The sequence below is a fragment of the Mesoplodon bidens genome (genome assembly GCF_964165515.1).
Source record: "Mesoplodon bidens genome assembly, chromosome: 3".
In the NCBI taxonomy this organism is placed as follows: domain Eukaryota; kingdom Metazoa; phylum Chordata; class Mammalia; order Artiodactyla; family Ziphiidae; genus Mesoplodon; species Mesoplodon bidens.
In genome coordinates this window covers 30,204,591-30,228,545 of record NC_138178.1, presented here as the reverse complement: position 1 = coordinate 30,228,545, position 23,955 = coordinate 30,204,591, and the positions used below count along the sequence as shown (strand labels likewise).

At 50.4% G+C, this 23,955-nt stretch overlaps 1 protein-coding gene across 4 annotated transcripts in view; it reads left to right on the top strand.

The window, feature by feature from the left end:
- The window catches only part of PCSK6 (proprotein convertase subtilisin/kexin type 6), a 193,566-nt gene that overhangs the window by 47,757 nt on the left and 121,854 nt on the right, over positions 1–23,955 (top strand). For all 4 annotated transcript variants that reach the window (XM_081227293.1, XM_081227292.1, XM_081227294.1 and 1 more), the window contains exons 2-6: positions 1,108–1,212; positions 16,359–16,469; positions 16,985–17,128; positions 18,547–18,623; positions 21,106–21,194. In XM_081227293.1, the coding sequence (XP_081083419.1) occupies positions 1,108–1,212; positions 16,359–16,469; positions 16,985–17,128; positions 18,547–18,623; positions 21,106–21,194 (526 nt within the window). The remainder of the gene's footprint in view (positions 1–1,107; positions 1,213–16,358; positions 16,470–16,984; positions 17,129–18,546; positions 18,624–21,105; positions 21,195–23,955) is intronic.

Sequence of the window (23,955 nt, the reverse complement as noted above, 5' to 3'; positions counted from 1 at the left end):
TTTTTTTTGCGGTACACGGGCCTCTCACTGTTGTGGCCTCTCCCGTTGCGGAGCACAGGCTCCAGACGCGCAGGCTCAGCGGCCATGGCTCACGGGCCCAGCCGCCCCGTGGCATGTGGGATCTTCCCGGACTGGGGCATGAACCCGTGTCCCCTGCATCGGCAGGCGGACTCTCAACCACTGCGCCACCAGGGAAGTCCTAAATTCACTCTTTAATCAGGCGCTGGAAAAGAAACTAGGATGGTTTAGCCTGAAAAGGACAGCGTGAGAGTCTATATAGTATTCGGTCAGAAAGCTCTCCTCTTCAGTTAGAAAGCTCTGCTGTCAAGGATGGTGACCAACCAGCTGTTTTCAACAACCAGTGGAAGTTAGAACGAGAAGCGGGTCTTCTGAGAACAGTGTCCTGATGCTCCAGGGTCGTGAGACTCGAGAGCAAGTCGGTGCTGCGGGGCGTGGCCAGCGGGAGCAGCCCATCGGAGGGCCACATTCACTGCTCTTCTACGTCCCCTCCAGGCCTCAGGCTGAAATCTGTCCTGACAAACCACTGCTGACAGAAAACTGGGGCACCCTGGGGGCTTGGATGTTCTCAGCTGACCTTTCCGCAATCCCCAAGCAGATGAGGCCGAGTGTTTGCCTTGGCTCCCTTGTTGCACTTGAGAGCGAATGTTCATTCTTAGATATTTCAGTTTACCCATGGGGTGGAAAGGATGGAGTTTGTTTATAAATGAATATTTTGGTGTAGACCTGACTTGACACTAACTTAGCTACTTCACGGATGCTTGCCCCTAAATGAACATTCATTCATGTCTAAAAAAACTTGGCCAAGATAATACAAACTTTAAATGATACGACCTCATCGCAAGATTTGGGGAGTGTGTGCTTCATCGGAAAATACTACCTAGTGTTGTTTATCCAAAAGGAGTCTCTGAATCGACCTTCACGTTCACAGATGCTGAGTCTGCCAGAGACTTGAGTGGGGAAGTGTAATGAAGGGTATGTTTCCTTTGGGAACTGGACGAGCCTCTCAGAGGAAGGGGGAGATGTTTATGGGATGCAGGATTTTGTAAGACTGTATTGACTGGTGATATCCTGCTTCTTGTTTTGCAGATCGGAAACCTGGAAGATTACTACCACTTTTATCATAGCAAAACCTTTAAAAGATCAACCTTGAGTAGCAGAGGCCCTCACACCTTCCTCAGGATGGACCCCCAGGTACAAATCTCTGCTCCCTGTGCAGGATGCTTTTTTAGGGCCTAGGGTATTGTTTGCTTATTGTTTGGGTCTGTGGTTCTGAAAATGCCTGAGTCTGGATTTTAATGGGATTCTAGATAGCCTTTCGTTTTCCATATCCACTTGGAATAAAACAAGACAGATGTGCAGCTACATATCAGACCATCTAAAGGCTCCAGATATTTGGGTTCCTTGGGAGACTTGGGAATTTAAATTCTTGACTTCAGTTTGAAGTAACAGTCAAATGACTATAGATCTAATATTTTAAATCTTTAAAAATCAACAAAATACACAGTAGTCAGAAGAGATAAATATGTGACTCTTACCCATAAAGGCTATGCAATTCAAGCTAGCATTTTAATAATGAAATTAGAATTTGGACAAGTGGATGTTTTTGTGATTGTCATAACACATATCTTAATGGTTACCATGAACTTAAAAACCTGGGAAGTAAATATAACTCTTTTTTCCTTAAAAATTCCTGTGATCTCTGAGATGAAAACAAATGTAATTTGAAAAGAGGCTGACATTTTTAGTATAGTTCATATTTATTGGGTGGTTAATTATACTTTCTGCATAGATTTTAGATTCATATTTGACAAATATCAATCAACAGATACTTGGTAAGATTAAAATTGTCAGATGGTCAAGTGAGCCTTTGATGACTTCATTCATTCACCAGGTGATTTTGGAATACCTGCTACGTGTCACGCTGTCTCCACAGCAGGGCTGTCAGAGTGGATGGTGGGGCTGACAGTCTATAGAAGAATATGTGATATGTCACAGGGCATTGAGCGCTATGAGGGACAGTGAAGTTCAAGTGAGAAGCAGTAGCAGCCCCAACAAAGAAATGAGGCCATTGGTAAATCGTAGTTTTAGAACATGGAAATCACCTTCTCTTAAAAGCAATGTGTGAAATGTTCACTTGGGCTCCCAAGCTGGCACATGGCACTCCTTCAGTGATCCCCAGAGAACGTGGATAATAAAGTTTCCTTGGGGAAATTGGCCTTGGTGTTGTCCCAAGCCACCCCACTGATAATTGTGGATACTTTTGTGTTGGCGGAGCTGGGGGTAGTGGGAGAGATGGTGTATCCCTGAGAACTGCACCTAAAACATTTCTCCATGACATGACCTTGTGGTGGTCTGGTTTTAAGAACATGAGGAAGTGGTCCCTGTGAAACTAATTCGTGCAGTTGGGCTCTGACAAAGTAGACATGTAGTGTATGGTTCTGAGTTCATTTTATAGGTGGGTAGAAGGATGGATGGATTGAAGTGTGGGTGGGTGGACAGACTGAAGGAGATAGATAGGAAATATTGTGCTAATCCCATTCTTCCTTCATAGCAGGGAAAGGAATTTAATGTTTTTGTTTTGTTTGTTTGTTTAATTATTTATTTATGCATGGATGCATGCTGCATCAGGTCTTAGTTGCGGCATGCTGGATCTTCTAGTTGCAGCACGTGGACTTCTTATTTGCAGCATGCGACTCTTACTTGCGGCATGCAAACTCTTAGTTTAGGCATGCACGCAGGATCTAGTTCCCTGACCAGGGATCGAACCCGGGCCCCCTGCATTGGGAGCACTGAGTCTTACCCACTGGACCACCAGGGAAGTCCCAGGAATTTAATGTTTATGAAGGGATTAGTATGTGCTCAGGCAGCTTACATGCATCCTCCCACCTGACCGTTTGGGGCTGTGTTTATACCCCTATGTGTTCATGCCATGGAGCTTGAGGGAACGCTTTTCAAAGGGGCTGGTGTATTTTTTTTTCCTCTCGGAAGCAAAGCCAGGTAGTAGTAGCTAATTCCCACAGGATGGGGCCACTGGAGAAGGGCGAGCAGACCCGAATCACCGTGGAGCTGAGTGCAGAGTGCCCAGCGCGTCACCAAAGACATGTGGGTTCTATGTGGCTGCGGGGTCGGGGGAGGCGGGGTGGGGGGCTGAGGTTCTCAGTGGCCAGTCACCTGTCAGAGTGCGGAGACGTTTCTAAGCTAGGAAGGGAGTTGCTGCAGTGCCCTCCACAGTTTCTCTTGAGCAAGCAGTGATCTGTCTTGTGAGGACGGCATACTTGTCCTCTGTCCAAAGCCTTCAGAGTTATTGTTCCCACAGAGGGAGTCACAGTGAGGGGCGCTCTGTTTGCATGGGGGAGCCCCTGCCCCCATCCCAGCCCTGTAGAGATGTGCAATGAGAAGAGGATGGGACAGTGGGTTTCTTGGTCCCCTTTCTGTCACTGACCAGGGTTCTTACCTTCCTTAATCAAAAGAAATGGATAAAAGGCCAGACAAGAAATTCAGGTAAGGCTTTACTGGGGCCCCGCTGCAGCAGAGGGGAGCGGGAACAAACAGCAGGTGCCCTTGCTAGCTCCCTGATGGGGGCTGAGCCTGTTCCTTATATGGGGTGAGGGTAGGGGGTGTGTCCAGAATTGGGGCCAGAGGGGTGGCTTAGGTGGTGGTGAGTGCAGGGGGCATACGCAGTCCCCTGCGTTTGCTCCTGATCCTCTGCTTTTGCTTCTGATCCCCTGCTTTTGCTCCCCGCTCTTCAGAAGTGGCAGTTGGGTTTTTGGTCTTTTTGTATCTTGCTGTCCATAAATTGCCCAAACTGTACACGCATACAGTTACTTTTTTAGTCCCTTATAGTTTCTTTGTATTTTGTTGCTTGAGGAGACGTTTGTCCAGGTGCAAGTACTGCAGCAAAGGGTCCCAGGTCCCAGGTCCCAGCCTGTCTCATTTCCTGAGGGATTTTGGAGGATGAAGCTGTTTCTCAATTGTTAGAACTATTTCTATTAGTTAGACGTAATCTGTGTTTTAGGGGGCCCCCACTCTTTTTTAGTGACTAAATTTTAAAACTCGTAAAGGTATTCAACTCAACTCCTCCATCCTTCCTTCCAAAAGTATTAATTATGCACCTGCTGGGTGTGAGGCCCTCCCTGTGCTCCAGGGGATGCAGAGATGCCCGCCCAGCGGGTCTCCTCTCTGTCAGCACCAGCGGAGCAGGACACTGCAGCCCGAGCGTCAGACAGCAGGAGGCGGCTGAGGAGAATTCCAGGCGGGCCCCAGCCAGCCTCCTCCAAGGCATCTGAGATGATGGACTTGGGCATTGTGGGTGGGTTCAAAGTACTGCATTCAGTCTGGGTCTGAGGGCAGGGTATTCCGGTCATCAGCTGTGTCCTTGAAGGAAAGAGAAGGAAGGAGAGACTTCCAAAGGCTATGGCAGTTAAGTTTTTCAAATAAAAATCCCTTTTGTACAGAGCTTCTTAATAAGCTCCTGGCAGGGCCGCTATCAGACCATCCTGCCAATAAAGAGGAAAGAGAGAAAAGGTAAACAGCCCTCACATTCCAGCACAGCCTGCAACTCCCACGTGATTGGCTGATTGTTTCCTACAGTTCTAATTAAATGCTTAGCCCCAGGGAACGCACATAGACATCCGAACCCAATTCCGAATACAAATTCAGAATTGTAACTGAAATGCCTTTGTTTAAATCATTCTAGTTTTAATGCAAACCAAATCAATTAGCTGTCACTCTAATATTTACTCTACCTAGTCGTTCCAGTGAAATATTGGGTAAAATTAGCTATTTTACAAAAGTGTTTAGTGTTATCTTGTCCTGCAGCACCAGGACATTTTCCCACATGAGCAAAGCGTTTTTGTGTCACCTTCTCGATTGGAGAGTTGTGTAATTAATATTATTGAGAAAGGGAGAAGATGATTTAATATTATTCAGAGTCATTGGAATGCAGTTGCCATCGTGTTTGAATGACCAAACTGGAGATGAATGTTATAGGGCTTAGGATAAAGCTCAATCGAATGCAGATGGTACTTTATTTTAATTAGCTCCAGTCCCTATTGTATAAAATTGCTTTGATAAGTGGTGGAATTTACAACCCACCCCTACTTCGCGTGAAAGCTGATAGAGTGTACATTTGTTGAACAAAACGGAAACAACACACAAGCAGGAGGGAAGATTTAAGACTTCAGCCACACGTGCACACACATTTATTAAGCATCTCTTTGCTCCGATCTCGTACCAGCATCGTGTGGTTGTTTTCCTTCCATTCTTAATCACCTTTACTTGATGTATTTAACTACCTTTGGAAAGGGCCATTTTGCTCGAAGGGGTTTGTGGACCAGCCCTCTCCTTGGGAGAACAGCCCAACTGTTCTCAGGGTGCAGTATCAGTCACTGGGTTTTTCCAAGGGCTGTCATTTAAGCCAGCTGAGGGCATTTGTTTTTAACTTGTTCTTTTGCCAAAAGTCGGGAGAAGGGTGGATGTTACTGAAGCACCAGCCAATAGCTGTAAGGGCTCCCAAATTTTTTAAAAATTACTTGTTCTGATTACGTTCCAAGCTGGCTTATAGTTCGACATTGTTGCTGCATCTTCCAACCCTTACATTTTAGAATGATGACTCTGGTTCAGCCCTTCCCTTGCGTGCTCAGCCAGATGGATGACGGAAATGGGAGGATAAAGATGTTATTAGGGGGGCCCTCGGTGGCTCCTTCCGGGGTGGTGGGAGGCTTCGGGTTGACGCTTTGTTTCAGTCCTTCAACACTCAGGAGCTGGAAAATGATTTCCAGGGCCGGAGTGGGCACTCTGTTTTGTAGGATGGGACTTTGCCCCAGAGTCTAATCAGAGCTCAGTTTTTTTTTTTCCAGCAGTGATGCAACGTTTAAGCAGATCTTTCCATTAACCACAGAGGGAATTTTATCTGACAGTCTTGTGTGCTAGAGCCATTTGGAGTGCAAACAAACAAAAAGTTCCTGGCAAATACCAGCACATAGACAGGAAGTGACCACATTGATCTGGGGGTTGATGAACTGCTAGATGGGCTGGGGGGAGGGTGGGCTGCCACATGGGGCCCGACAGGTTCACCCGCGTGGGGACAGCAGGGCTTCAGCTGTCTCTTCACGTTTCAGCACAGCCCTGCTGGGTCTAGTGAATTGGACGCTACCAGTTGGTAAACAGTTAGGATTTTCAAATAGGCTTTAAAAGATGGTGCTTTATGATTCCACCGGTAGGCTTGACGCTTCCACTTAGATGCCTCTAAGATGTCTCAAAGTCACCGCATCCCAAAGCCGAGTGACCATCCCTGACCGCACCTCTGTCTCACAGAGAAGCCGCCCCTCCCCCATGCCTGTTCCCCCACCCTTCTTCCACCACCCATGCAGCCCCTGCCCCTGGCCTGTCCTCTGGCCCCTGGACGCTGCACGGCCCCTCTCACTGGCCAGCTGTAAGCATCCTTGACCAACACCGGTCTGCTCTCCACTGTCCCAAGGGAGCCTATGAAACATGCCTGTCATGGTGCCACCGCCCCTGGGAATGTCCTGCCCAGGTCCCCCTTGGTCTGGCCTCCCTGTGGCCCCTGGACCCCCGCCACGCTGGCCTTTAAGATCCTCATCAGATGACATTTGCCCTTTCCCCCTGCGCAGCCTTGGCACATACTGGCTACCCCTGTGTCTCTCTCTGGTCTTGGCCTGTGCATCCCCGCCACCGGGAGCTGGCTCAGCGGCTGCTCCTAGTGGTTGGATGTCAGCGCTCTGGGTCTGCGAGGTCCCCTCAGCATCTGCCTTCCCCAGGGACTCCAGGAGCGGAGGGGTCGTGGCTGTTCAGATCTTGTCCCAGCACGGAAGTGACTGGGCCAGAGTGCACCTGGCAGTGTTCGCAGCTGCCCGCTGCTGCAGGGGACGCACCGTCTTAAAGGGTTTAGTGGTCACGTGGGCGTCCCCCTCCCTGAGGTTCCCAGCGCCATGAGGGCAGTAAGGAGCCCATCCATTGGCTCTCGGGCCCCCACTTTGTTCCTGTAATGTCTGTTTCCTGGCCGCCTTGGAGACAGTGCCAGGACCGCAGGCCCAGGTGGGAGCGAGGAGGGGTTTCATTTGCTGGGGATCCAGTAATGACAGGGACCAGGGACACGGCTGGTGGGAGCTGCAGCTGGTTCCAGGAGGCCTGGAGCGCGAGGCCGGGCAGAAGCCGTGAGAGGCAGGGGGATGGGGAGCGGGGGGAGCTCGGGGTGAGACGCACACAGTCCGCCTTGTGCCGGGGGGTGTCACGTTCTCCAGGGCCAGGGCTGCCCTCACTTGCTTTCACTCCAGGTCCGGCAGGCTACCCAGTAAATAGCAGACGACGGACCCTTAGTCAGTGTTTATTGAAACAGATCTCAGTTTTCAGGGAGTAGGTTCACGTAGCAAGTTGTATCTGTTACCATTTGCTCATCAACTTCTTTTTACCTAAAGGACTTTAGAAGTATCTTGTGGCCCTGGTTAAACTGTGACAAAAGCCCTGAAGAGGGCTTGAATTCATCAGGCTGCAGAACGACGGACATGGGGCCAGCCGGGCAGTGTGCTGACCAGCGTCTGGCTGGTGACCGTGGGGAGCAGGGCTCCTTCGGCCGCCTGTCCGTCCTGTGTGAGTGGAGGCAGGTGATCCTCGGGGACGGGGTGCTTCCCGTCAGAGCCTCGGTTTCCCGAAGTCCATTCATGTTTCCCATTATTAGCAGGAGGAGTGGTGCCAGCTCTCACCAGCTGTAAGTGGTCACCTTTTGGCCCGTGTAGTTCAGCTTGGATGGAACGAATTCGAGAGGTGGCCTGTTGAGGAAGCGGGGACAGGCCTGGGTCCCTGCTTGCCTCTGTGATGTGGGAGGAGGAGGGGGAGGCCTTCTAGGCTGAGTTAGATCAGCTTTTAGATTTTGGGTTCGTCTTCCTTCTCCTCTGCCTCTTCTACTGCCCTGGCTCATGGATTTCCATAGCAACCCAGCATCTCCTCCCCACCCCAGGTGGTACCCTCAGGAGGGCTCAAGTGTCTCCCTGAGACATGATCGAACAAGGCTGTTTAACCATCACTCGCTTGTGGGGCTGGTGCCCTGTGCCCCAGGAAGATAAGCGTGGGAGTATCAATCCTCGTATGGAGTCGGACCCCAATCCACTTGCCACCTCCACGAGCCCAGCTGAGTCCCATGCTTCTTAACCATGTCGGAATCACAGGCCCCTCTGCAAAGCTGATGGAAGTTGTGGACGTTCTCTCTCTCCAGAGGAGAAAAGAAGTCATGTGCTCACATCTACGCTGCTCTGCATCCAGCTTCTGGGGGTTCCTGGGACGTAAGCCTGCCCTTCCGTCCTCTAGGATCTCTGGGCCCCAGGCAGGAAGTCCCCAGCGTGGCTACCACTCAGCTCCTACGTGCCTGAACCATTGCCTGTCCTGAGAGAAGGACCACCTTGCACACTGTAAGGTGGCGCGCACTTGTCAGGGAGGATTATTTTCCTTTCTTTGAATCCTCACTTGGTGAGTTAACTTCTCACTGCTCTTCAGCTGGTGGAAAGTTGACCCAACACGTGTTGGGACAGGTGTTGAGAGCAATCGGTGTTGACGGGACTTGAGATGTAAAGGTCCAGGCTGCTGAGTGCAGGGGTCACAGAAATGGGCTGGTTCGGCCCCTCCCTCAGCTGGAGGCTGAGGTACAGAGGACGGGGTCAAAGGTTGACCTTCCCCCATGCTCCCGCTGCACTGTTCTCTCCTGGAAGAGGCCTGAGGGTCTGGGGACCCCTGGACACTTGGGGGTCTGGCCTCTGACATCTTCCAAGGTTTTGCCCTGATCTGCAGGCAGGGCTGGCTCTGTCACAGCAAACGGTGGAGGGAATCCCTGTCCTTCCACAGTGACAGAATGAGATGTCCCTCCCTTTGATGAAGATAAGGGAAAAAGAAAAGGGAAAGCTGGCCAGAGCTGTCTCCCTTGCCCTGGACACAGCTGTGCACGAACACGAACCCTAAATAGAACACACTGCTCTTCCCCTCGCACCGGTGGAGATCTGGAGGGTATGGGGACGAGAATCTCGGAGAACAGCCTTTGTTGCCTTAGCTCCCTCTCAGAGCAAAGCCCCTGGAGCCCCTTCTAGGACCTACCAGCTCCTAAAGATGCCCTGGGGCTTCCCAAGCCTGGTGGAGCCCGTTAGAGGTCGACGGCTTTAAGGCAGAGCGTAAGCGTGTGGTGGCTTTGGGTGGAATGCAGGGGTCATTCATGCTCTCTCTGGTGGCATTGGCTCATAGGAGGAAACTTGAAAATAACGTGACAGCAACCCCCTTTTGCACTTGTTGAACCCAGGACTGATGTGCCAGGCTGCCTTCTGTTGTGGCAGTGTGCCCGTGGCCCCAGGAAGAGGATGCGGCTGGGGCTGCCCAAGGCGCATCTGCCTAGATGACGCTCGGACAGCTGTACAACCGGCAGCGCTGATTTGGATCCTGCTTGTTTACATGATTTCTTTCTAAGCATCTTTTTTTTTTTTTAAACATAAAGATTTTTTTTTTTTTGTTTAAACCTGACAGCTTTTTTTTTTTTTTAATTTTTTATTTATTTATTTATGGCTGTGTTGGGTCTTCGTTTCTGTGCGAGGGCTTTCTCTAGTTGCGGCAAGTGGGGGCCACTCCTCATCGCAGTGCGCGGGCCTCTCATTATCGCGGCCTCTCCTGTTGCGGAGCACAGGCTCCAGACGCGCAGGCTCAGTAATTGTGGCTCACGGGGCTAGCCGCTCCGCGGCATGTGGGATCTTCCCAGACCAGGGCTCGAACCCATGTCCCCTGCATTGGCAGGCAGACTCTCAACCACTGCACCACCAGGGAAGCCCCTAAACATAAAGATTTTTAAGGGAATAGTTTTTTAACATTCTATTTTTTAAAATTTATTTATATATTTATTTATTTGGTTGCACCAGGTCTTAGTTGCGGCAAGTGGGCTCCTTAGTTGAGGCTCCAGGGCTCCTTAGTTGTGGCATGCAAACTCTTAGTTGAGGCATGCAAATGGGATCCAGTTCCCTGGTCAGGGATTGAACCTGGGCCCCCTGCATTGGGAGTGTGGAGTCTTATCCACTGCACCACCAGGGAAGTCCCTCTAGCATCTTTTAAGTTTACCTCCTCTTATCTACAGAGCGACATTCAACAGATAGCGAATTTTAATTTGACTTCTCAAGAAGAAAGCTGGAGGAAGCGTTGCCTCCAAAAGAAAGCGTTGCTCTTCACCTCATCATGAGAAGATGATAAAGTCTTTGCGACAAGATTGTTTAACGGGAAACATACAGAAAATGGATGAAAGGAAGAGGGTCAGAGTGAAGTCCCACCTTCAAAATATGACTTTGAAGAAGTCAAGACACTTTATACAGGTTTATAGAAGTTTGCCCAGGAGAGATACTCTGTGTTGAGCTGGGGTTGCAGGTGGCAAACCTTGCTCTTGTCCAAAATCACTGATCTTCCACAAAAAGTCCATGCAGATCACCTGGGGGTCATGAAGACCCAGTCGCACTGTCTACTCCAAAGTGTTTCTGAAAGTCTGACTGTGGTTATAACATATTTGATATCTGAAGTGTATTCATTTAACTTCATTCCTTCGTTCAGGGAGCATTTAGTGAACTCCTACTGTATACTGTGCATCGCCTGGCACACAGAAGTATAGTGGTGAGTGAAACACAGCCCACGTTGTCTGCACAGGCCAGTGGGGAGCAGAGGGTAGTCACACCGACCCTGGACGCATCCGACCATAGCTGCGGTCCATGCCGGACAAGTCAGGTCAGGAAAGGCCTTCGCCCCTGGCAGAGACACACCTAACTTTGCAGCGTCAGCTTTCAATTTGCCTTTTCAGGAAGAAAGAGGACAGGACTTTAGTCCAACAGATCTTGCCGAGCAGGTCCCTGTTACAGGCAGGTGTTGGCTGAGAGCTGGAGAAACAATCGTGACTGAGACACATCCCTCCCTCTGGGGGAAAATGGGCTTCTGAACAGCTGATGTCCACGTCCTGGGGTGGAGGCAGCATCACCAAGCACACACCTGTGGGGGCACAGGAGCCCGGGGGGCCACCCTGGCCTCCCTGGGTGTCAGGGAAAGATGCCAGGGTGGGGATGGTTAAAGTGGAACACAAGTAAGTTGGCCCAGTGAAGGGGCACTGTGAGAGGCCTGCGGGCAGGGGGGGTGCCAGGAGGGGCGAGAGGCGGGGCTGGAGGGGGCCCTGGTTGGGGGTCAGACCGCATCGTGCATCGGTCATGGGGCGGGGACACCCTAAGAGTCACATGACCGTCCAGATGCCAGGGGATCGTTGCCATGGTGAATCTTGGGGATGGGATCCTGACCCCTTGAGGAGATGGAATGTGTGACACTCGTGTTGGAGAGGATCCCAGCTTTGTTCTGACTTGGGGGACAGGTGGGCTTTAGTGCTGATGAGTTAGGAGAATCAGGAGGGTGAGAGGGACCTGGGTATAGGGGGCAGGACCCACTTCGGGGCAGCTTTAGTTTCAGAGAACGGCAGGGAGAGGTGTCCAGGGCCCTGAGATGTGCAGGGGAGAGCTGTTAGGGTGGGGACTGCAGGCTTGTGTGGGTGGGGCTGCCAGCTAGAGGTGGCACCGCTGGGTACACCGGGACGGCCATTCTGTTCTGGTTTTTCAGATACTGGGGGGACTTCCCTGGTGGTCCCGTGGCTAAGACTACACGTTCCTGATGCAGGCGGCCCAGGTTTGATCCCTGGCCAGGGAACTAGATCCCACATGCTGCAACTAAGAGTTCGCATGCCGCAACTAAAAAGATCCCACATGTCACAGCGAAGATCCTGCACGAAATAATTTAAAAACATACAATTTGGGGTACGAGCTGCTGCCTTGAGCCCCACCCCTGCCCCAGTGCTTTCCCTGCAGCCTCAGCCCATCCTCTGGGGGCCTCCGGATCCTCCATTTAGCAGGACAGCCTCATGGATTCTCAAACATTTAAAATCTCGGCCCTGATCAAGGCTGTGATTTAAACCTGTATCAGTCTCCCAGGGCGGCTGTAACAAATGACCAACAACTGGGTGGCTTAAAACAACAGAGATGCGTTGTCTCACAGTCTGGAGTCCACAGGTCTGAAGCTAAGGTGTCGGCAGGGCAGTGGTCCCTCCGAGGGCTCTCAGGGAGCATCCTTCCTTGCCTCTTCCAGCTCCTGGTGGTTCCAGATGCTCCTCAGCTTGTGGAATCTGTCTTCACAAGGCCTCCTCCTCCTGTGTCTCAACCTCCCTTTGCCTGTCCTTTGTAAGGACACTTGTCACTGAATGACCACATCGCCAGAGCCTTAACTTAATTACATGTGCAAAGACCCTTTTCCCAAGGGAGGCCACATTCACTGGTTCTGGGTGAATGTACCTTTTGGGAGGCCACCAGTCAACTCTCTACAAAACCTAAAGAGAGTGATGTGGAATGAGCAGGGCCTTTCTTCTCAGCGATATTTCCCCTTCCTTCACTCCAGTGACCTGAAGGCTTTGCAGAGTGATTGGTTCTCTTCCTGAGAAGGCTGGGGACCCACCGTAAGAGCTCAGCTCTTACCATGCACGCTTAGTCACAATGTGTATTTTAATGTGCCCCAGGCCTACTCATTTTCAGGCTTACCTGGGTTTAGGACTTACCTTCCAAGTATATTCCTATGGCCTTGAAAGGCAGACAGTGTGTACCGCTGTCTGTCCCCTGCCTTTTTCACCAAGAGAAGGTCTGAACACCTCCTCTAGGAGTTCTGAGAGATGTGATGAGCAGAGCACGAACGAAGCTACAGTGTAAAGTGACAGCGGGGCAGACTGCCAGCAAAATATGACGACTTTCCTTTTGCACTAGCCCTCTTAGGGGAGGGAGAGTACTGCCAATTCTTCGGAGCATCTCAGGTTGCTTTTCCTCATAGAGATAATCACAGGAAGAACATCACAGTCAGGCCCCCTCCCAGCCTGACTCTCCCCATCACCACCAGCTCACCGCTTGTATTCCTTCCTCTGCAGTTTTTTGGAATAGCTTCAGAAGGATAGGTGTTAACTCTTCTCTAAATGATAGAATTCGCCTGTGAAGCCATCTGGTCCTGGGCTTTTGTTAGTTGGAAGTTTTAAAATCACAGTTTCAATTTCAGTACTTGTGATTGGTCAGTTGGCAGCTCACCGTTTGTTTGCGAGCTCTGCGGAAGAATCAATTCCACAAGTGACACGTCCTTAGGGATCCTGAACTGTGTGTTCCTTTGTCATAAAGAGCATCACTGTTCATGATGAGGGTACCCCTTGGGAAAGCTAAACTTTCAGGCACTTGGATTTGCACTTGGTGCCATCGGCACCCCTGACCTTCCCGGAGAGGCCAGCTGGCTCTGGGTTCCAACCTGAGGGGCCCCTGAAGCAGAGCTCTGGGTCTGAGCTGGAGGGTGGGACGGGGGCCTTGGTCCTGGATGGGAACCAGTGGTATTTACGCTCATACTCATGTTCCTAGAACCTAGCGCCGGACACACAGTGAGACTCAGTGCAGCTTTGGTGAGCGAATAAGGGACCACGGGGTCCGTGCTCTCCAGAGAAATCAGGGCAAATCTGGAAAATGCCAGGATGATGGGATCCAGGAGCCCCCGCCCTTTCCTGGAGTTGGGTGAGAAGCAAGGTAGTGTCTGGAGCCTGGAGAAAGGAGATGGGGAGCAGGCTCTGACCAAGTGACTGTTGGCTGAGTCAGCCTCTGTGACTGGGAGGTCACCTGTGAATCCATCTCCACAGACCTGGCGAGTAATTTGTTATATCCAGTTCCATTGGCCTACAGTGCCTGGCTGTCTCTCAGAGTCTTACAATGACCTGTCTCAGGGGAGAGGACTGCCCCGGGACCATGCCACAAGGAGAGCCTCCAGCTCTGCCACGGGCCCTGGGCCATCACAGCCCACCCTCAGAACTGTGTGTTAAGTTGGGTTCTTACCCAGAGCCCAGGAACGATTGGAGGCCAGGTGCCCTCACTCTTTTATCCCACTAGGGGATCGTTTTGTGACTTCTGGCAACATTCTTTCCCATGTCACCTGCCTGATTCAGGGGAGTCACCTACTCAGGCTTGGAAGAGGAGGGCTCACCTCCTCTGTGACAGGAAGTAAAGCATGGTGCGTGGCAAGAGCTGAGCTCTTCCAACCACAGTTGGAAGGCGCTGGTGCTGGTAAGATGGGTAGTGAGTCAGCCAGGCAAGGTGGACGGGAGCATCCCAGGAGCTTGGAGCTGTCAGTGGCTTGCCTACCACTGTACTTTACAACAGGTTGCCTAGCAGGTTAGGAAATACAGTCTTAGGTTTTTGACACTGAGTAAAAGCTTTCTGGTTTAGGCAGTAATATATGAGGAGGTTGCAAAATGCCATCAGAGGGTGTTATGAGCAAAATATCTCACTGTACAGTTTTATTATCCATGGAAGTATCTATCAGTGGCAACTATAAATGATCCAGGACTTGGGCCTGGGCTTGTTTTAGTGCCTAATCCAAATGGTTTTTGAGCTCTTTGCAGCATTTCTCAGGAAGCTGATCTACTGGTGTTTTGTAGACAAGCCACATTGGTGGGGGGACAGGCTGTGATATTTCTTTCTAAGCATTTTGTCCTGGTGACCAACAATGCCTTGAGATCAGTCGTCACCCTTAGATGTGAATGAGGCTGTCCTCTCCTCCCTCAGGACCACGTGGGTAGGTCGAGGCTGAGCGGTCTGAGGGGAGCAGCTTGACCCTCGGACTTTGTGCCTTCATTCGCCTGGGGTCACCAGCCTTGGCCTGGCCTCCAGGTCAGCCAGGGTCCCCCATCATCACCCTCCCGGAGGCTCCATCCTCCTCCTCCCCTTCACCTTCTCTGCCCTAGGCCACCTGTTGCCTTCTTGGAGCCTGCATCACACCCTGAGCTGTGTGGTGGGAGCCCCTGACTGGAGCACAAACTTCTGAGAGCAGGGCCTGGTGCCCGCATCCTGCCCATCTCAGCCCCCTTTGCAGAGCTGAGCCCCAGCAGGAGGTGTACTGAATCAGGGGGCCCATAGCAGCAGGACCAAGAAAATATTTCGGTTCAGGGCACAAGGATTCAGGTCCCACATCTTTTAAAAGTGAAAAAACTCAGACTTCCCTGGTGGCGCAGTGGTTAAGAATCCGCCTGCCAACGCAGGGGACACGGGTTCGAGCCCTGGTCTGGGAAGACCCCACGTGCCATGGAGCAACTAAGCCCGTTCATCACAGCTACTGAGCCTGTGCTCTAGAGCCCACGAGCCACAACTACTGAGTCCATGTGCCACAACTACTGAAGCCTGCACGCCTAGAGCCCGTGCTCCGCAACAAGAGAAACCACTGCAATGAGAAGCCCGCACACTGCAACAAGGAGTAGCCCCTGCTTGCCGCAACTAGAGAAAGCCCGAGCGCAGCAATGAAGACCCAACACAGCTAATAAATAAATAAATAAATAAATAAATAAAATTTAAAATAAATAGCTAAATAAATAAAAGTGAAAAAACTCTTCCACCTTGAAAAACTCTTACACATACACGTACACACATGTGAGGATAATACAGCCATGTGCCAAGCAGTGATGTGCATGCTTTATATGCCAGTTTATATGCCCGTGCTCCCTCATGACAAGCCACAATGATGCCCATCATACATATGAGGCCAGGGAGGCTAACCGACTGAGTCACACAGCTGGTGAATGTGGGGCTGGCTTTTGAATCCAGGCAGCCAGGCTCCTGGATTCCTGCTCTTAAATAACATTTATCCTGCCTCTCAAGCTTTTTTCCTTGGTTGTGAAGGCAGATCATGCCGATTGAAAGAAGTTTATAAAACCCTTAAAATAATTTAAAAATTTTAAATGAATAATAGTGTCACCATCAAGGAATTGCTGCTATTAATAGTTTGCTGTATCCCTTGCTAGATTTTCTGTACATGTTTTGGTACCATGTTTGCAGAAGCTGCTAAAAATGCCAATATATGGATTATCATAATTAACCGTATCCTCCCTGTAAAACATTTTACTTCCAACTCCTGATCACCATTTGACCAGTTTCTCCCCTCTCTTCACTGTTTTCGTACCCTTGCATGTATTTCCTTTTAATTAGGGACAAGGGTCACCAGAGAATCTACTGGCAACTTCACAAGGTCTTTTTTTTTTAGTACAATCATTTCAAACTCTAGGAGAGTGGTCCTATTCCCTCCCCTACAGACCCAGACTAGTTCTTATCTTTCAAATATGGTCACGTGAAGTGAAAACATCTTGGAATTTACCATCCAAGACATCTAATAGACACAGATACTCATGGAAAAGGACAGCTGGAGCACCTACGAGGAGGCCACGTGAAACCAGGAGATCGTTTTTAAAACAAAAAGTAACTGCATTTCTCCCCTGGTAGGTGAAATGGCTCCAACAACAAGAAGTTAAACGCAGGGTGAAGAGACAGGTGCGGAGTGACACTCAGGCCCTTTATTTCAACGACCCCATTTGGTCCAACATGTGGTACATGGTGAGTAGGGCGAGGGCCTCTCTGTCCCTGGAGCGTTTGCAGTGCCGTGTTTCTGAGACAGGTCAATTTCCCCCAACAAAGCTAAATTCTCATGACAGCTCCAAACAGACACACTTCATCTGAGTGTAAAACTCCTGTTTTAATTCTGTGAGGTGCAAGCTTTCTTGCGAAGTTTTTTTAATTATGTGAAAGTCCAAGGGGAGGGGCTCATTGAGCAGGGGAGCGATTGGCTGCCCAGTGTGTGAGTCACTACATGGTGAGTGGTGAACAGAGCCCCTGACGGGCGGTGGGTGTCCTGGGAAAGTGATGGACAGATCGCCGGGGCAGAAAAAGCAGTAGAGCCTCCACGTGTACCATTCCCAGAAATGGGTGGTAGAAAGAGGGTCCTGCTCTATCAGGCACGGGAAAGCATTTTCTCCGTATCCCCTTATGAGCATAGGAGCACCTCTGCTGGGTTTGCGGGTCTATGTCAGGTGTGTCTGTGCTGGGGGGCTTTGTGTCTTCTGTGCCTGCAGCATTGTGGCGACAAGAACAGTCGCTGCCGATCAGAAATGAATGTCCAGGCGGCGTGGAAGCGGGGCTACACGGGAAAAAACGTGGTGGTCACCATCCTGGATGATGGCATAGAGCGGAATCACCCCGACCTGGCCCCAAACTATGTAAGTCAAGCCTTAAAACTGGCAACTGGCATGCAGAGACATTCAACTGCACGGGTCGTTAAACAAGGACACATTTATAAAACGATAAGGTGCCTACCCCTCCCTATATCAGACAATACAGAAAACCGAGCTGGGTGGGCTGGTGAACCCAGCTCCCCTGCTACCCGGAGCCAGGGGTTTGCAGAGGGATTCGTTCACATGTTAGAGGATTCACATGTACTTCTGGGAACGGGGTCCTAAGAAACTCAGAAACGTGTGCATGGAGGTCGCCATCAGATCAACATCAGCGACATGAGAAATGGCAGGGTTAAGAGGCGGGCTTGGGACCCAAACTGCTGGGGCTCCTGTCCTGGCTCTGTGGCTTATTAACTCTGAGACCCAGGGCAAGTTATTTGACTTCTCTGTGCCTCAGTGTCACCATCTGTAAAATGGGGTTAGTAACAGGACTACTACCTCCTCGGGTAATTGTGAGGATTAAATGGCTTCATAAATGTAAAGAAGAGAACCCAGCACATAGTAAATGTGAGAAAGGTATTTAGTATTCTGAGGCACCTGGGGTACAGTGTTGTCTTAATTTCTGCTGTACAGCACAGTGATTCAGTTATGCATATATATATATATTCTTTTTCAGATTCTTTTCCATTATGGTTTATCACAGGATATTGAATATAGTTCCCTGTGCTATACAGTAGGACCTTGTTGCTTATCCATCCTATATATACTAGTTTGCAAAAGATGACAGTTTTGAAGTCAACAATCTGGAGAGCTTTTATAATGTTTTAAAAGGGGGTTAGGATATTACACGAATACTATGATTATAAGTATATACACAAAAACATACATATTAAAAATATAAGATGAAGGAAATTCTGACACTTGCTACCACATGGATGAACCTTCATCTGATGCATGCTACCACATGGATCAGCCACATCGATGAAGACATTATCTAGGTCACAAAAGGACAAACACTGTATGCTTTCACTTACGTGAGGTCCCTAGAGGAGTCGAATTCATAGAGACAGAAAGTAGATGCTGGGTGCCAGGGCCTGGGGTGGGGGATGGGGAGTTAGTGTTTCATGGGGACAGAGTTGTAGTTTTGCAAGATGAAAAGCGTTCTGTGGATGGATGGTGGTGATGGCTGCCCAGCAGTGTGAATGTACTTAAAGCCACTGAACTGTGCACTTAAAAATGGTTAGGGTGGTAAATTTTGTTACGTGTATTTCCCACCATAATATATATACATATATATATACAAAATTATATATATATATATATATATATATATAAAATTACAGTTATAGTAAGGGAGTACCAAGCGTGCGTTTTTCTCTGTCTCCAATTGAGGCGTAAAAACTAAAGCAGGGCTGTGATATGCCGGGCCATTTCTCTTCAGTCACAAGGGTTTCATTTCTTAGGATTCCTATGCAAGCTATGACGTCAACGGAAACGATTACGACCCGTCTCCGCGATATGATGCCAGCAATGAGAATAAGTATGTCACTTGGTCACTTGGCCGGCCCCTCCTCGGTTCCCTTTCTGTCTCCCTGCAGTCACTGTTGAGCTGGCCCACAGTCGGGATCCTGGAACTGTGACAGGCCAGAGGCACCTCTCCGGCTGCCTGGCCAGGTCTGGGGCTGAGCCAGGAGCCAGGTCTGGGGCTGAGCCAGGAGCCAGCCCCACACAACCCTTCAGGCACAAGGCAGCCTCGGTGGATTCGGCCCCTTCTTTTTTTTTTTTTTTTTTGCGGTACACGGGCCTCTTACTGTTGTGGCCTCTCCCGTTGCGGGAGCACAGCCTCCGGACACGCAGGCTCAGCGGCCATGGCTCACAGGCCCAGCCACTCCACGGCATGTGGGATCTTCCCGGTCCGGGGCACGAACCCATGTCCCCTCCATCGGCAGGCGGACTCTCAACCACTGCGCCACCAGGGAAGCCCCTCGGCCCCTTCTTAAGGGGCGTCACCCCTGCTGGTCAGCTAGCAGTGGATGTTGGACCAGCATCGTTCCTGTTTGAAACACTGTTGGAATGTTTGAAAAGAGTAACCCTTAAATCTTGCGGTCCCAACGGCCGGCTGTGTTCAGACCACAGTGCATGCGTCAATATCCGAGCCTTTTTGAGTCTGTCTGTGACCTCACGAGGGAGGTGGCAGGAGAGTGAATGATGCTGGATAAATCGGGGCCCAGATCCTGGGCCTGGCTGTGTGCCTCTGTGCAGGCTGGGTGATGTCTTGTGACCTGAGGCTCCCCATGCCCCAGGGCTGTGGGTGGGAGTCGGGTGATGGGTGAGGGACACACACTGAGGGTGTTCAGTCAGTGACGCTAGTGATCGTCACTTTGCAAATGAAGGCGGGAGGTCTGGAGAGATCAGGTGACTTGGTTCCGTAGGTGGCATCCCTGGGGGTGATGTACACTTTCCCCAGCCCAGCCCTGGAGCTCGTTGGCTGTGTCCTGCCTGTCGTTTCTCCGTCAGCATGCCCCATGCCCCATGCCCTGAGCTCTTCCCATTCTTCCAAAAATTAATTTAGAGAACAGAAGCCCTTTCTTCCTTCTCCACTGTTTTTTTTTTTTGTTTTTTGTTTTAATTTAATTTTATTTGTTTTAGTTGTGCCGGGTCTTAGCTGCGGCTCACCAGCTCCTTTAGTTGTGGCATGTGTGCTCCTTAGTTGTGGCTGGTGGGCTTCTCAGTTATGGCATGTGAACTCTTAGTTGTGGCATGCCTGTGGGATCTTAGTTCCCTGACCAGGGATCAAACCCACGTCCCCTGCATTGGAAGGCGGATTCTTAACCACTGCGCCACCAGGGAAGTCCCTTCTCCACTGTTGACACGACACTTTCCAAGGTGTGTCTTCATCCATAATATTTTAGGTTGTGGTTGATTTGATTCTGGGGTTCAAATCCTGGTGCCCACAGGGTGCTGTGCAGGGAGGCTCGGCCAGCGGACGCGGTCAACACGATAGACCACAGCACTCTGGGGAGCTCGCAAAGGCCCCAGCCTCACGTCCCCAGGTGCCCTTCCCACTCAGCGGCCAGCACGCCAGTGGTGCAGGGCTCCTGGTCTCCCAGCCCCGAGTGCAGGGAGCCAGGAGGGATAATCCAGACACTGCACAGTGATCCATGAAGGGCAGGGTAGGATGGTGGGCTGCGTGACTTGGGAACAGCCCTGGCTGTGGGTGCATGAGGTCCAGAGGACAGAGGGCTGCCTCCCTGGGGCTAATGCATGAGCCCTGGACTAGTTTCAAAGGTGGTTTTAAAGTTGAATCAGTGATTCTGATCCCCTGTGGACTCTTCTCAAAGATGTGCTCCTTAAACTTGCCGGTATTTTTTTGCTTCTGCTGGAGGAACTGACCCGATGCAGCATGTTGCAGAACGGGGTCATTACCCGAGGGGAGCGATCTGTTTTTGAGGTGGCCTCTTCCTAGTCTGTCCACTGCTGCTGAGTGTTCCATTTCGAGCTTTCTTCCTTGGCTCCTGCTGCAATGGCCGTGGAAAGGGTGGGGGGGCTGCCCGAGGTGAGCATGGGGTGGGAGGAGGGGGACACAAGGGGACACAGGATCTAGGTTCTCGTTTGTTTTTACTTTAGCTCGGCAGCCAGGCAGGCGTCTACACTGTGTTGTCAGTCGCGGGGACGCAGAGCTTGGGAGGAGGGATGCTTGGGCCCCTGGTGCCGGAGCAGGAGACTCAGCCTGATGCGGGAGCATCGTGTCTGCAGGGCGGCGGGAAGGCCTTGCCAGCCTATGGGGCGCAGGGCAGGGGTGGGGAACTGGACGGTCCAGGCCCGTGCAAAAGCCCACTTGATGCCCCTCCCGGAGCAGCCATCAGAGAGAGGGGGGTGATGGGAAGGGATGTGGGGAAAAGGCTTCAGCATCCTCCCCGGACTTAGGGATAATGACTCTTCTTGCAGGAGAGCTGAGCAGGGCACTGAACCCACTGCAAGGTGCTGGCGGAGTCCTAACTTCGTTTTTTCCTTTGCCTCAGACACGGTACTCGCTGTGCGGGAGAGGTTGCCGCTTCAGCCAACAACTCTTACTGCATCGTGGGCATTGCGTACAATGCAAAAATCGGAGGTAAGGCCCAGGAGTGTGCTGCCCGGGGGCTCGGGCCTGGGGCAGGGGTACTGGACGTGTCCCTCCTGCGAGTCTCAGCAGTTGCACTTCCGTTGGCCTCGGTGGCCGAGTCAGACCCTGGGCCTGACCTCACACTGCCAGGGGCCTGGAGGTGGAGGTGTTGCTCACTGGTTTGCCTGAAAAGCCTCCGTGGGTCCTGTGGGTCTGGCTGCTGACCCACCGCTGTCAAGCAGACCAGTCCTAAGAGGCCTCGTGGGTTCCCTCCTGCTGCCCATCCTGCCCTCCCTCTGACTTCCCCAGCAGGGTTTACGGTTTTCACCTGGGACGAAGGCCTTTCCTTGGCCCCAACTCCCGCTTGAGCATCCTGGCCCACTGCTCCTGCCCCGTCCCTCAGCTTTAGCCAGAGGACATTTGTCATAGTGTCCCCCAGAGATGCCTGGTCTCCCCTGTTTATGACGGGCTGGTAACATTTGCCTCACCCCAAAAACCTCTCCCCGCCGCTCCGTTCTGCTCAGTCCACCCGTGACTTATGGCCTTTCATGCCCTCTCTGCTCCATGGAGTGCTCCCCAAATCCAGGTGTCCCCCCTCGTCTTGTTTACTGAGGGAGGTCAGCCTTCCAGGTCCCTTTAAGGAGCATGCCTGACCCTGCGTGTCTCTGGCTCTGTTGTTTGGTTTCTCCATTTGTGAGTCAAGCTTCTCTTGTTAGGATGGGGCTTTAGAGCAAAGAGTCACACGTCTTCCTCGCCCTCCGCCCCTGCCCCGCCCCCTGAGCCTGGCAGATTGACAACTCAGACTGGCAGACAGTCAGTCAGTAAGTCCTCTGCAGTGCCTGGTAGGTGCGCATCACTGAGCTGGCACTGAGCAGGTGTGGCCGGGGCATCAGTTGTCCTCGACTGTCCACATGGCCTTGGGGCACTGGCTGTCTGTCTGGAAGTGCTCACACGCACGCTGATGGCCATGCTGGGATGCCTTCCTGGGGTGTGGCCTTCTCTGCTGCTTTGCCTTTGTGGAGGTGGTTGTAGCTCCCTCAGCTCTACTACAAGCAGCACAAGGTGGAGGACTCTGGGTCACGCAGTCTTTGGGGAATTTCTTGAGTTTTGAAAATAGGGTCCCCAGCTTTCACTTATTTAGGACCCTCTGCCTGCTCTTTCCCTTGGAAACCTTTGAAGTGGCTGGGATTTAACCAGCCATCATTAACCACCAAGGGCGTGTCCTGCAGAACTGATCAGGAGACTGTCACCTGGCCTCACTCCTTCATGGATAGTTCTTTTACGTTGAGATGTGTAAGTTCTCCTTGGAGCTCTTGATGAGTGAAGAGCCACGAGAAGTCTCCCTGGCTGACCTGGGTACCAGTTCCATTCCCACCACCCACTGGCTCTGTGTCCTTGGACAACGAGTATAAACTGTCTATGACACTGGGTTGGGTTTGCAATGGAGACATAGTGTGGGCTTGAGGTTGGCATTGACCCAGGGAACCTGTAACAGCCACTTCTCCAAGGCTGCTGCACACAACTGTAGCCTCTCTATACAGGCAGCCGCACCTCTTCCTGCCCCTCCCTCCAAGCCCACCCCTGGACAGGGCAGCCTTCAGGCACCCCTAACATAGCTTCTCTCTCTACATGTTGACACAGAGCAGGGAATTTCTCTGAGATGCCCCTGGTGTGACCATGAGCTCTACCTTTTTATACCTTTTTTATTTTTAAAGTTGTTGTTCAGGAGATTAAAATGGATATCCTAATTTATTCCAATCTATGTGGAATTTATATTATACCACTTCATGTACAGTATATAAACCTAAAACATTATTTGAGTTCACACTCACTGTTGTTCTTTATGCTGTTGTTTTTGTGTTTTACTTCATATATTATAAACCCAATGTTTATTCTTATTTAAGCAGTTGGCTTTAAAATACTTATGGAAAGAAGTATACTTACCTACATATTTATCAGTCCCGGTGCTCTTCCTTATTTTCTAGCTTCCTATTTCTTCTGACTGGTTTCAGTTTTTCTTCAGCCTGAGAATTTCTTTTAGTATTTTAGTATTTCTTTATACGTAGGTATGCCGGCGAGAAGTCATCTCAGCTTTTAGGTGAAATTTATCTAAATTTCATCTTCATTTTTGAAAACAATTTTGCTGAACACAGAATTCTAGGCCGACGTGTTTTTCTTTCAGGCTTTAAAGATGCTATTCCATTGTCTCTGGCATCCATTGTTTCTGATGATGAGTCAGTTGTCATACTTATCTTATTGTTGTTCCCCTTTATGTAATGTGATTTGTTCCTCTGGCTACCTTTATTTTTTTCTCTATCTGTGCTTTGTCTGTGACTATAATGTCTCTTGGTGTAATTTCTTTCATATTGATCCAGCTTGGGGTTAGCTGTGCTTCCTCCTGGGTTATTATTCTTATCACTTTTTTTCTAAATCAAATTTGGAAAAATTTCTGTCAGTATTTTTTGCAATCCTGTTTCCTCTCTTTTCTCTTTGGGCACCAACTATACTTGTTAGATTGCTTGATATACCTCACAGGTTGAGGCTGTGTTCATTTTTTAAAATCTTTTTTTCTCTGTGTGCTTCAAATTTTATAATTTCTTTTGCACTGTCTTCTTCAGGTTCACTAATCCTTTCTTTTGTTGTGTCCAATCTGTTGTTGATTCCACCCAATGAATTTTTTTTTCTTTTCTACTCAGATATTGTGCTTTTCTGTTCTATGATGTCCATTTGGCTTTTTTTTTTTTAATATTTCCAAATCTTTCCTTATATT